Source organism: Ambystoma mexicanum, chromosome 1q (genome assembly GCF_040938575.1).
Source record: "Ambystoma mexicanum isolate Mex_15411 chromosome 1q, UKY_AmexF1_1, whole genome shotgun sequence".
Lineage (NCBI taxonomy): Eukaryota > Metazoa > Chordata > Amphibia > Caudata > Ambystomatidae > Ambystoma > Ambystoma mexicanum.
In genome coordinates this window covers 235,254,612-235,268,943 of record NC_090922.1, presented here as the reverse complement: position 1 = coordinate 235,268,943, position 14,332 = coordinate 235,254,612, and the positions used below count along the sequence as shown (strand labels likewise).

General features: G+C 47.0%; 1 protein-coding gene across 4 annotated transcripts in view; it reads left to right on the top strand.

Annotated features, from left to right (window-relative positions):
- The window catches only part of CNOT3 (CCR4-NOT transcription complex subunit 3), a 1,293,124-nt gene that overhangs the window by 1,123,447 nt on the left and 155,345 nt on the right, over positions 1 to 14,332 (top strand). For all 4 annotated transcript variants that reach the window (XM_069637964.1, XM_069637947.1, XM_069637956.1 and 1 more), the window contains exon 16: positions 9,377 to 9,575. In XM_069637964.1, coding sequence (XP_069494065.1) covers positions 9,377 to 9,575 — 199 coding nt within the window. The remainder of the gene's footprint in view (positions 1 to 9,376; positions 9,576 to 14,332) is intronic.

Here is a 14,332-nt window from a genome sequence, read left to right as displayed (position 1 = left end):
GCCCCTGCTGGACATATGCAGGGCTGCTACGTGGAGGTCGACGCACACCTTCACGAAATTCTACTGCGTCGACCGGGATTCCAGGGAGGAGTCCAGGGTCTTCCAAGCAGTGCTGCGCAACCTGTTCGCCTGAGGTGAGCCTGGTGAGGAGGTAAGATGCTTAATGTTGAGTTGATGTGATGCTTAATGTTGAGCCTTTGCCACCTCCCGTGGTTGTGCATGTGTGTACTGCTATGTATTCTTTATTAATGAGCATGTGAATCCATGCCAGACCCCATGCTGGAGAAGGAACAAGTTACTTACCTGTAACTGTTGTTCTCCAGCATGGGTCTGGCATGGATTCACATGCGAACCCTCCCGCCTACCCCTCTGCGGCTCTTCACTTGGTCATACTGCCACTTCACGTGCTTCCAAATCTGAAGATGGCTGCCAGAGGCGGTGCTTAGGTAGAGGGCAGTCATTGGCTGTGGTCAGTATGACGCAGAGACCAGTGATTGGTTATTACTACGAAAGACAGATCAGAAACGAAACTGATACTGGTTTTTTCTTTACCGAGGATTCCCAGCCTGACGACGGGGAATATTCATGAGCATGTGAATCCATGCCAGACCCATGCTGGAGAACAACAGTTACAGGTAAGTAACTTGTTCCATCTCCCCAGCACCCTAGTTATTGAAGTCACCTACGGGTGTAGGTTGTGTCTGTGGGCCATCCCAAAAGGGTCTTTACTGCTTTAGAAACTAAGAGTGAACCGTATTGAAGTGTATTTGTGTGTTACTATTGTTAGGCAAAGTTTTTGACCAGTACCCTTTGGGACCACTACACACAACTAGGACTACAGGTGTATGCAAAACCAACCTTTTGTAGAAGTCCGTACTACACTACCGTTTTGTGGTAGTGTCGCTGAGCTGCCAGGCTTATCTCAAGATGGGAATGTGAGCTGTAAGGATGTTACAGAGGTCTATAATTAAGTTTGTTTATTATTTGTAATTCGCAGGCATACCCTCGGGTAGCAGTGTGCAGCATTTATGAGATTGCGAAGCTTAGTTACAACAGACATTATGTACATACGCATATTAAAAGAAAGCAGGATATATGCATATATGCAGAAGTTGGTACACACAGTGGGCCATACAATATATACAAATGACAGGAGTATAGAGACTATGCACCTGGATGAATTTAGTGTGCCTACGTTTTCAACCATAGAATAAACTTGGATCGGAAGTTCTGATAATGCAGGTCCGTTCTGAAAGTGGGCGGTAGGGAGTTCCACAGTTTAGCTGCCTTCACTGGGAAGCTGTCCCCACCCCCCCTCCTCCAATGGTAGAACGTTGGAAATTGGGTACAGAGAGGCAGTCTTTAGAGGTTGCTCTTGTAGGTCTCAAGGAGGACTGTCTATGAAATCTGTCAGTCAGATAAATAGGGGCAACGTTGTTGAGGGATTTGTGGGTGAGTGAGGCAGTTTTTAAAATAATTTTATCCAAGATGGGGAGCCAATTGTTCTGTTGGCAGTATGCTGTAATATGCTCTCTTCTGGAGATGCTCAGAGCTGCTCTAAGAGCGTTGTTCTGGAGCGTTTGAAGTTTGTTGGTGATGGGTTTAGAAGACCCAAGATAGAGAGCATTGCAATAATCCAGACGGGACAGTATTAGTGCTCTAGCGAGGGTCAAGCAACTGGTGTCTGACAGAAAGGGTTTGGCTGTGCGGATCAGCTTACACGTGTCTATTGAGGGAGAAGGTGGAATCCAGGTAGAAGCCTAGGGTTTTGACCTCTTGTCCCACTTTAATGGTGTTGCCATCCATCGTAAAAGAGCAGTAGGCAGGGCCTAGTTTCTTTAGGCTAGTGGTAGTACCTAGGATCATGAGTTCAGTTTTATCATCATTCAGGCATAGTCCATGTGTGGCCATCCATGCCTGGATGATGTACACGCTATTCACCAAGGCCAAATTCTTGTCATAATCTCCAGAAAGCGAAAGGAGGATCTGGGCATCTGCGTAGTTGGTGTAGGTGATACCGAGATGATCCAGATCATCGAAAAGGGGCTTGGTAAATATATTGTACAGGGTGGGGGAGACGCAGGAACCCTGTGGCACGCCACAAGTAATGGGTATAGGGTCTGCTGTAGCTGTGGGTGAAAAAGACCCTCCTAGTTCTACCGTTAAGGAAAGATCTGATCCATGTAATGGCCTCAGCTGAGAAATGAGCCGAGGTGTGTAGGTGCGTACATAAGACTGTGTGATCGACCAGGTTGAATGCTGCAGAGAGGTCTAGGAGGAGGAGGAGTAAGGCGGCTTGGCCGTTATCTCTGAGCTTGTCGATCTGTGCTTTAAGGTCGATGAGGGTCGTCTCAGTTCTGTGTTGTGAACCGAAACCTTGATTGTCTGGCTCCTTATAGGTTGTGTTCTTTCAAATACTTCTGTATTTGAATATAAGCTATCTTATCCAATATTTTTAGGAGAAATGGTACGGTCGTTATGGGTCTATAGTTAGTTGGCGTGGCTGGGTCAAGTGAGGGTTTTTTTAGTAATGGCAGTACCCAGGATTGTTTTAGGTTGGTGGGGATGGAACCAGTGGAGAAGGAGGCATTGATTAATTTCGTGATGAAAGGGGACAAGTCGCGGGCAGCCTATTTGATGAGCTGTGCAGGGCACAGATCGCCCTGACAGTTGGATGGTTTCAGAGACATAGTAGTTTTTTCTACTTCCAATATGGAGACTTTAGTGAAGTTGAAGCGGGTAGTTTCCCTTGAGGTGGACTTCTCAGACAGTTTGGAGGGGGCAGGGGGGTCATTCAAGGAAGCTTTTTTGCAGGATATTTATTTTGTAGAGTAGCGATCTTGTTGGCTAAGGCATTTTGGATTTCTGAACACCAATTTCTATCTTTGGTGCAGGTATCTAGAGGCGCTTATGGGGGTTTCTACTTTCAGGATGGAAAATAATTCCTTCATGATTGATTTTGCTTGGGATATGCGGGAATCAAAGGAGGAGCCTTTTGCAAGGTAGATTTCTTTTTTTATAGAGGTCAGCTAGTTTAGTGAGTTTAAGTTTATTAGCTGCTGAGGGGAGTTTTGAGTTTTTTCCAGGTGACTTTGCAACTTCTTTTTAGTTGTCTTAGACTTTAAAGGAATGGTGTGTACCATTTGTTCAAGTGGTTTTAGGCTTGCTAGGTCTGAGTTTGAGGGGGGGGCGATTCGATCCAACGAGGTGGCCATGGTTTTATTGTATTCTTCGACCAAAGTCTCAGGATTCAGGTTCTCGGGTAGTGTGTTGAGTGTGGGGAGTAAGTTTGGGATAAGTCTCTCCACCGTAATACTCTTCTTGTGAATGTGGGTGGGGCCCTACTGATAGGCAAGGGTGGGAGTCGGATAGTCGAGAGCATGAATGATATCAGATAGTGGTCAGTCCAGGCTAATGTTGAGATGTCTGTGATGTTAGCTAGGCAGTTGTGGTCAGCCACCCAATCGAGTGTTCTGCCCTTAACGTGTGTCGGTTCCGTGCATCTTTGGGTGAATCCTAATTCAGTGAGGGTATTAAGAGTAGTACTGGCAGTTAGGTCATCAGGGCCGTTGAAGCCTATATTGTAGTCCCCTAGGGTGAGTACTTGGGTAGAGCTTTTGAGGTTGCTAGATGAAATGGTGTTAATGTCCTCGTCAGAAGTACCAATTGGGCCTGGGGGGCGATGGATCAAATTAATATTTAGGGTTTGTGCATTGGTAAGAGGGACTTTAACGGAGAGTAGCTCACAAGAGAGGACGTTATTAGTGGTTACATTTCTCATGGTCAGCCTACATTTGTGTATAATTGCAACACCCCCACCTCTAGAATTGGGTCGGTCTTGTCTCAAGATGGAGTAGTTGTCTGGGACTGCAAGCATGAGCGATGGGCCTGCTGCTGGATGTAACCAGGTCTCCGTAATCGCAAGGAGATCGAGGTCATCTTTTAGGATTAGGTCTCCAATTTCTGTTGCGTGAGCTACTAGCGATCTGGCGTTGATTAGAGCTCCCTTGATATGGGGACTCGCGGTGGCTTTGGTATTTGTAGTTGTAGGGTGGTCTTGTATAGGTTCAAGATTGTCCTGGTTGGAGGGGCTGTGATGAGGTATAAGGTTGGAATTCTGGGATGTTCTGGGATGGGGAAGATTTAACGCTAGTTGGGCTAGAACGGGCAGTCTTGGTTCTTAGTCTCTGAATAATGGGCAAGGGGCTCATACATCGTTGCTAGTCTAGCTCTAAGTCCTAAGTTTCTGTTAGTGGTCGGGCGGGGGAGACTGGTGTGTAACAATAATTGTGGGTCGTCTGTTTGAGGAGGAGAACTACTGTGTGACTTAGTGTTAGGTATGGGCGAGGGCATGGTGGTGGGTATTAGGAGTGACATGCTAAGTAGTACTGTAGTATTTATGAGGAGCAAGAGACATGCAACTTAACTGGAGCTCAGGAGACACATTTTAGGTGTTTGCAGCAAATATGTTGAAAGTATGGATGGTTGGCTTAGTACTTGGACCAGTACACCGGTCGGGGTCGGGGCTGGTACCGAGTTGGGCTAGCCCTAGTCAAGGAGGGCTTAGGCCGCATAGAAAGATTAGTGTTGGCTGAGGAAGAGGCTTTGAGTTTAAGTAACACCGTGGAGCTAAGATGCAAGGGGTAGCATCAGTGTTCTGAGTAGCGTAATTGGGTGAGATGCAGTGTAGGCAACACTTAGATTTGAGATATCACGCTAGGCAGAGATGCAGAGGGTAGCACATAAGTTCAACAGAGGCAGTAGCACCTAGATTTCATATATCACAATGGGCTGAAATGCAGGGGTGGCACCTAAATTCTAGAAACACAATTGGGCTCAGATACAAGGGTAGCACATAACTTCAACAATGGTGGTAGCACCTAGATTTGAACTATCACATTGGGCTAAAAAGTATTCAAATAAACTCTTACACTCAAGGTTTCTTGGTAAAACACCTATTAATTTATTTCAGTCAGTTATAAAACATTCACTAGAAGGAGGCAGTCTATATCACACAAAAATATACTTCAATACTTCACACTATCAGTTTCTGAGGCATTTAAACTACTTTGAAGGAGGAGCAAAAAGGCATAGGTTATTAAAAAGAATGTTAGTTACTTTTAGACAGTGCAAATAGTTTGAGTTCGCCAGAGGAGTCAATTCAATGCAATGGGTTAGGCCAAAGTCAATGGGCTAATGTCTTGTATAGGAGAGGCTGTTCTCGTAGTTAAATGGAAAAGTCTTTGCCAAAGTTCTCAGAAGTAGTTTGTAAAAGAAAGATTCAAATGTTGGGCCACAAGCTGAGAAGTCCTGCAAATTGCCAAAGTTTCAAGCACTTTCGCAGTGGTAGTTAAGTGCCCCTGGTCGGGTTTTCACAGTACCTTACAATGAAGAAAAAGATGCAGCTGAAGACGTCTGTTCCTGGCAGTTCCTGCAGATCTCGCTGTTCCTGAGCCTCAGTCGTGGGGACAAGAGGGAGGATGTCTGGAGACTCCTTGACTGCGACTTGGTCAAAAAGCTCGAATAGGCAAATCTTCAATTCCGGTAGCTGAAGACAAGCACACAGAATGGTGTCTCTCTCCCTGGTTATCCGGGTTCTTGCAGCACTCTGAGGTAAATACAACCAGCCTCTTTTCTTCAAAGACGTCTAAAACATTGAGCAAAGAATTTTCTTCTTACCTATCAGAAGTGCTTCATCCTATATAAGACGTTTGCCCATTTACTTTGGCGTAGCCTGTTCTTCTGAATGACTCTGCTAAAAAAAAAAAGTATTTGCCTGCTTAAGAATATTTGTGGTCTCTTGTTCTAATAATCTTTTCCTTTTAGCAATTTATAACAGTATTCTAAATGCAAACAGTAGGATATTAATGTCCCCAGCACCCTAGCTATTGAAGTCACATGAGGGTGTAGGTTGGATCTGTGGGCCATCCCAAAAGGGTCTTTACTGATTTAGAAACTGAGTGTACAGTATTGAAGTGTATTTGTGCGTTACTATTATAATGCTCCCTTCTGAAGATGGCTTATTCTAACTGACTGATAAATTAATAATTGTTTATTCAAGAAACCTTGAGTAAGAGTTTATTTGAATACTTGTCACTGTGAATCTCTGTGTAACTCCCCTATAGCTCACATTGACCCCTCTTGAGATGAGCCTGGCTGCTGAACACGCTACCAAAACTGTGGTACAAGCTTATACCAAAGGTTGGTTTTCCTATACCTGTAGTCAGTTGTGTGTAGTGTTCCCAGAGGGTACTGCATACAAACTTTGCCTAACAGGCACATATAAAAGTAACCAAAATTCCCAATTTTAAAAAGCTAGGGTGATGCACAAGTATCCCCATTTCACTGCATTGTAAGATGTGTGCAATGTTAAAAAGTTAGTGTAAAAGTCAAAAGGGGAAACATTGTACCTGATAGTCGAAAGGACTGATAAGTTTCCCCATAATAAAATCAACAAAAGGCCTTCACTTTCCAGTAAAATGTCAGGACCAGTCCAAAAGTAAACATTTGGAGGACCATAGAGCTATGGGTGTAAAGTTGTCAAACGAGAAATCTTTCCTAGCCGGTCAGATAGCACAGTGAGTTGAGCGCTTGTTCTGACATCCGTGCTTAGCCTGCTGGCGCGGTTCGAATCCCGGCGAGGCCAGCTCATCCTTCCATCCTTCCGTGGTTGATAAATTGAATACCACGCTGTGGGATAATAACTGTTATTGCAGCGCTCCGATACCTGCGGGTTTGTAGCGCTATATAAAAACAAGTAATTATTAGCATCATTTCCTAACACTGGACCACAGGTCCTTTAACAAGTGCCTATGAAAATACAAATTCAGGAGGGCAACACTGCAAGATATCCTCCAGACTCTGCAGTCCCAGGATTTGTTGGTGTCGCTAAACTGGCAGGGTACCTATTTTAATGCTCCTGTTCACCGGTGAAACAGGCACTTTATGAGATTTGTCATAGGGGACCCTCATTACAATTTTAAGGCGATTCCTTTTTGCCTGACCGGCGCACCCAGAATGCTTCATCAAGCTGATAGCAACGGTGTTGGCTCACCTTTGGAGATCCAGAGTCTTTGTCTTCCCAGAATTCAAAGACTGGCTCATCCGAGGTTGTTTGCCACAGCAGGTTTTGAGGCATCTCAAGAGCACTTGCTCGCTACTGCACAGCTTGGGCTGCTCCCTAAATGTCCAGTATTCTCAGATAACACCAACACAGAGGCTTCAGTTCATTGGAGCGATCCTGGTCACTCGGGTAGGGTAGGCTTTTCCCCATCGGCATCATTCTGCCTCCAGGACCTCATGGCCTCCTGCATTTGCTTGATGCCGGAGGGCAAGCTTTGGGTGCACTCCTTTCAGCGACTACTGTGGGCACAATGGTTGCACTAGCTGGGCAAAATGACCGACATCCTTTGAGTCTCAAGGACAGTGGACCAACAGGGAGAATTGATGGCAAGGTACCCAATCTGGGTGCCTTGGCCATAGTTTTAAGTGGTTACAGACACATCCTTGAAAGGCTGGATTGCTCATTGCGTGGATCTGTTCTCTAGGTGAGCTGGCTTTGGCTCCGGGTGGAGTGCCATTTGGCACATCAATCCGCTGGAGCTGCGATCAGTCAGATTAGCTCGGACAGCTTTTGTGCCTTCTCTCTGGGGAAGAATGGTTTGGTCCGGGTAACACAGTGGCCATGCTCTACCACGAATAACGAGGGATGCTTGGTTGCTGCTTCTGTGTTGCTTTGGTTCTGTGTGTTGGAGAACATCATCTTTATCTGTGGATCATCTAGCAGGGACAGAGAACCAGATAGCGGATGCCTTGAGCAGGAAGGGTTCGGTATCTCACGAGTGTGTGAGATCTGTGCAAGTCCTTTCAGTGATCTTCGCTCTTTGGGGAACCCAGAGAGTCGATACGTTTGCTATGAGGGACAATTTGAAATGCAAGCATTTCTATTCAAGGGCATTCCCCCAGAGGGATGCGCTGAACACCTTTCTAGTGGACTGGGTCTTCAACCTCCATTATTTGTTCCTCCCTTTCCAATTATCCCACAGGTTGAGAAGGTTTCGAGCTCACCTGATCCTAACTGCCCTGATTGGGCAAGAAGGATATGGTACCTGGACCTTCTTGAGTTGGGTATTTGCCCAACTCGCTGTCATTCTTGAAGGCCTGACCTCTTGTCACAGTTGGAAGGTCTGATGCTTCACCCAAACCTGGGGTCCCTCGCTTTGCATGCATGGCCCTTGAGAGACTGAGGTAGAAGGAATGGGAACTGATGGATGAGGTTATGGAGGTGATGTTGCACACGGGCCTTATACTATCTTGGCGTGCATATGGGGAAGATTAGAGGCTTGGTACAAATGGTAATGGACTTTCTGATGTTCCTTGCTAGACAAGGCTTGCAGGTCCATACAATAATCCCTATTCAAGAGGTCACCTGAGCAAGGTTCATGTTTCTTGATTCCTGTTGTAGCTCACTTTTGGCCTAGTAAAAGAAAATAATATTCATAATAATAAGACTGTCAGACTCTCCTTTTGGCACGTGGTGCTCCTTTTTTTAGAACCTGTTTTCCCTTGGGTGCTGAGAATGGGGAGAAAGAAAGGCGAGGGACTTGGGGTATGCAAGGCCTGTATTGTATGTGGTATGTATTGGTGCTGAAATCCATTCTGAAGTCTGAGTGAGGCATCCAAAGCATGAGCGGTTCGAGATGTCTATGCTGAGCCGTAGCTACACCCCCCTGTAGAGATTTTCCAAGAAGCTTCCAGTAATTTCTCCTCTGGACTCTGTGGCCACAAGACCCACAGCAACAGGACCAATGATCGAAGGAAGTGGGCCCAGCCGACCTAGGAACCCTAGAAGTGGTTTCTAGTGTAATTTCAGTAAGGGAGATGGACCTGCCAGTTTCCGCCCATCAAAGTTTGTATGGGTGCATAGGCCTCACCCTGTCTGGCTGTGGTCAGTGGACATACTGTGCAAACCCTGGAGGTTTTGCCTCCATGGTGAGGGCTTCAAAAAACCTTTTCTCTTTTGCTGGCAGCTTCACCTACAAGCCGCCACCTATTTGTTTCATTCCTCGACAACATAGGATATAAATAGAAAATGTCCCTGCCAAAGCACATGTATATACACCGTTCTAGGAAGAGGCTTATTTTGTGGTTTAACACAACACATAGTTACTCTTTGAATCAATATATAAACTTGTAAACATTTTTCAGAGGCACTCTAGTAACTATTCCAAGTCCTCTTCCTTGATATTATTTAAAGGTCTTTCTTTTTTTTTGTTTTTCTTTGAAGTAGTCTGTAACTGTGTACTCTGTTTGCTGCGCTTCCTTATGTGTAGTCTTGTGAATTTTTATTTTTCAACCATTCTGTTCCTCTTTGCAGATCTACTGATTACAAGCTCAACCGCTCAGCCAGCATCCATTCCGCCACCCATGCAGCTCTCTGAAGTGAACATCCCACTCTCGCTTGGTGTGTGCCCATTAGGCCCAGTACCGCTTACTAAGGAGCAAGTATATCAGCAAGACATGGAACTGGCTGCCTGGCATCACATGCCACACCCGTCTGACTCTGAGAGAATACGGTGTGTTTATTTCTAAGAGCAAGGCTCTTCCACCTTACATTTATTTTAAAAATGTGAATGAATGCTTTTATATGGTACTGTCTGAAGTGGAATCAACTTGCCTGTAGATGGTAATGTACACTAACAACTCATCATTACAGTACTGAATAAAAACGAAATAGAGTAACCTTTTACCCCTTTTCATAAAGCAAGTTGGGTAGACTTGACCATGAAAGCCAGTCATAGTTGTTTCCAGAATGTATATGGGTGGGTAAGAATCCACATTTTTGGTCTTTTTTAACCTTAATACCCTTCAGACTATAAAACACACCTAGTCACTCCCTTTTCTAAAATGTGGTCTATAAAGGGTTCTACCCTTTCTGCCTTTATTTTAAATGTTTGATTACTTCGTCCCATATTCTTAGTTTTATGTACTTATGTCCCGTCCCCTTTCCTCCATACTGTATGGGCGTCCCTCGCTAGGGACGGGAGACAGAACATTTTTCACCAGAAAAAAACCTTCTTCCCCTTTAAATTTAAAGGCGCTCCCCTAACTTCGCCCACCGGCGCCACTCCTCAGCCCTTTTCCGCATCGACGGGAACAGGGCGATTTCACCAGCGCTCCTGGGTTTGGCTTAGGCCATGTAATACCATACGATCTCCCCGGATACTTTCTTGTGCCTTTTTTGTCGTGTTTTATCATTCAGGTACTCGTTCCACTGGCGCCACGCTCCTCCCTGACACATGTCTACTTCAGCAGGTGTCCCGCATGTGAAGGGCTGTTCCCTACATCTGATCCCCACGCTCTTTGCCTCCACTTCCTTAGCCCCGACCACGGATGGGAGGGTTGCACAGTGTGTGACGCACTGTCTTTGTGTGCTTTGAAGAACAGACTAGCTAGGTGAAGGGAGCTCTTTGAAGTCACCTCCAAAGGACTTGAAGGACCTCGTCAGACATAAGTCAAGGCCCAAGGGAGGGCAGTTTTCCAGCGCACACCGCAAGGGCGACTCCTTTCCAATGCAACGCCCAGACGGGAGGGACCTCTCAGGTTCTCGCACTGGTACCGAGGCGGATTCAGCTACTGGCCGACCGGCCGAGGGGGGGGGAGGGGTCTTTAGATTTTTCCAGAGACAGTGCTGAGGGACTGCAAGGTTCTTTTACCGGGTGTACACCCTTGTACCGGCAACTCTGCCGAGGGCGACACACCTACCAGGCCTCGGCCTGAGGTGCAGGGTAGGTCTCATGCTCCATCGCCAAGAGTCCTGGAGGAGGCCGGGCCCAGTGAGCCAAACACCACGACTTCAGCACGTGGGATGCAGCTTGACAAGATGGCCGCTGCGCCAGACAAGATGGCTGCTCGTCAGATACCTTCCAGAGCAGGTGGGAGAACGAGTTACAAGGTGGGACTGGTTTCAACTAGATACGTGGCCTACAGCTCATCCATCAGCAGTGCAGGGCCCTGCAAACAGCTAGACAGAGCACGCACCGGCCTCAGCAGCCGCCTGATACCCCGTCAATATCACCTCGCCACCCCACTGGCCTGTGAGGACAGTTTCTTTGAAAAGTTCCTCACGCTCATGAGATCTCCTCAGATGGGGTCCATCCTTAAGGATTTAATCAGGGATATGCTACGGCCCCTCCGCCTGCACCTATAGTAATTCATCCTTTTGGCGCCAGCGCCGCCGGACCGGGTGCAGCCCCTGCTGCCCACGCTGGCTCCTTCAATTCCCGACCAGCCGGACGCCCTCGTAGAAAAGACTAGGAAGACTACCCCGACACACCATCGTCAACCAAGGCCTTCCACGTACGAATCGGAGGTCTGGCAGAGTGCTTGGGCCTTCCTCAACCCAAAGTCGAACAACCGCAGGTGGGGGTACTTGGCGAAGTCCTCACTCTATGCCCCGCTGCTAGAACAGGGATCCCGATGCAGAAGGACGTTGTCGCCTTGGCCAAAAAGGGGTGGCTCAAACCTCACTCGGCCTAGCCTGTCAATCATTGCCTGGACGCCAAGTATAGGCAAACAGAGGGGATCCACTCTTGCTTTCGGCCCACTCTCAAACACACTCTTCGGTGATTGCTGCGGCGTCCCTGTACTGAAAGCCTCAGTCGTCCTGTCGCCTCCTCCTCAGCACTGCTAGGCAAAGAGGAGTAGATCTTGGAGGCATACAGGAAAAAGCTTTATTCCAACACTTTGCTGCATCTTCGTCAATCCAACACGGATGCCATTCTGCCAGCTGTTAACCAGAGGCTTTGGTGGAAAATAGCCGGCTTCCTTTCAGAACTTCTGGTGTAGAGCCAGTCACGTTTCAGGGTGGGATTGGCAGAGGCTAAAATGGTGGCACCAGACATCATGGAGCCCACCGTGGCCCACATTGACACCTCTGGCCGGGCCCTATGCATCACCACGGACATGAGGACTGACTGGCTTCGGGCTACTAAATTTAACCCAGACGTCCAGGAACACATATTGGTCCTTCCATTGAAGGGTGGTGACCGCTTTCACTCCACCAATGAGGAGCTAGATAAAAAGAAAAACAGTCCGCAAACTGCAAAGTCTTTATCCTCACAAAGGCCACGCCCAAGGCGTACACTCGGTCACATCAATGCTCAGACAAGGGGCGGGCGTTTGGGAGGGGGGTGTTGCGTGGCTTCCAAGAACAGAGGCCCAGGCAGCCTGACCGTTCTCCAAGTCAGCACTGGCGCAAATAACAAAAGGGTGGGGAGCAAGGACTTTTTTCAGCCGCCCTCTTCCTCAGCAGCCACAGAGGGAAAGAAGGCATCACACGTCTCTTCGGGTCCACGTGTCTCCGGTGGGGTGCAGGCTTGTCCTTCACGCACAGTTTTGGATTCAGAAGTTAGCAGACCCCTGGATCCTCTCTGTAGTATCCATGGGGTGCCGCTTACCGATTGTATGCAGTACCCTATGGGTGCATTAAAACAACCCTGACCACCTGGCAATAGGAACCCAACCTTTAGTATAAGTCTGTACTACACAGGTTGGTAGCGTGTTGAGCCACCAGGCTTATCTCAAGAGGGGTCAACGTGAGCTGTAGGGGAGTTGCACCGAAATTCAGTGACAAGTATTCAAATAAACACTTATACACAAGGTTTCTTGACTAAACAATTATTAATTTATCAGTCCGTTAGAATTATAGAGCTTGCAAATGGATTGACTCATTTCTTAAGGACAGAGCAATGAAAGTCTTCTCTGACTCTTCAAGCGCCAACCCCAGCACCATCAAGTGTGGGTTCCCGCAAGGCTCCTACACTGCCCCCACCCTGTACAACCTCTTCACGAGGCCACTGTTCATAATCTTGGACTCCCTGGGCATCTCGTACACAAACTATGCTGATGACACCCAGGTACTCATCCCCCTCTCGGGTGATAACCAAGCCGACCAGAACACCCTCAATTCCATCTACACAACAATCCAATCCTGGATGAAAGAAAACTGGCTATGTCTCAACAGTGAGAAAACCGAACTACTGCTATTTGGTTCCCCTTCCACTTTGAACAAATTGGATAACACAGATTCCACCTTCGCCATTGACAACATCCCCATCACTGTGTCACCTTCCATCAAAACACTAGGTGTTTATCTCGAACTAGACCTATCCATGGAAAGGCACGTCAACGCCATAGCCTCCTCATCTGCCTATCATTCTAAACACATCAACGCAGTCAGACCCTTCCTGTCTCAACAGAACTGCCTCTCCATCACCAGGGCCATAATTGGCTCCAGGCTTGACTACTGTAATGCACTACTCATCGGCACTTCTGCCAAGAATGTTGCTAAACTCCAAATCGTTCAAAACAACGCGCTCAGAGCTGCCACCGGCTTCACGCGTAAAGAACACATTTCGGTACTTAGAAGACAGATACACTGGCTCCCAGTCAAGGAGAGGATCACATTCAAAGCCCTGTCTTTGACTCACAAGTGCCTTTATGAACTTGCCCGCCCCCCTACTTGTCATGCATAATCACTAAACCAGCCTCCTTTAGACCTTCCAGATTCCCCCTACTCTAACCTCCTAGCTGTTCCCAGAACCCGCAGCTTCAGCTTCCCTGCCGTCACCCCTCTACTATTTTTGCAGTTTGGTGCTTTACCATGGCTGCGAACGCAGGCCGCTGTAAAATCCCATAATGGTAGTAAAAAGTAAACCACTGCCACCAGCCATTCAGCGAGGAAAGGGTAACATTAATATGTTACATGAGGAACTAGTGAAAGGCTAGGTAACCCCTCCAGCACCCTATTGTAAGATAGTGTGTGCTGGGTATAGAAAGTTACAAATGTAAGTATATTCAAATTCACTTTACTGCCCTGGGAAACAGTAGTTTATCCCAGAGAAGGAATCTAAACCTTTGGAAAATCTGAAGGGCTTCCCTGTGTCTCTGAACTTGAGGTGCTGTGTGACACATTGTAAAAGATGCCTATGGAGTTTCACACTCCAACCAAAAGAAAACGCAGTACAAAATAACATCAAAGTACATGAGAGAGTGGGAAAAAGAGTCTCGGTCTCTCCAGGTTAAAGAAAATCAAGTCCTCAAAATCTAGCAAAGTTGCTGGGGGTCTTTAAGGTAGAGGGGAATTAGCACATTTCTGAGAATTCTCCCTAATACGATCCCTTCCTCTACTCCCACATATTGGGACAGCAACTCTGTATGCAGAAATTTGGTTTCTCGTCGAGAGCCAGGCAGTGGAAGAAGTTCTAGCCTCCCAGCGAGGATTGGGCTTCTGCTCCAGGATTTTCGCCATACAAAAGTAAAACCAGGCTGA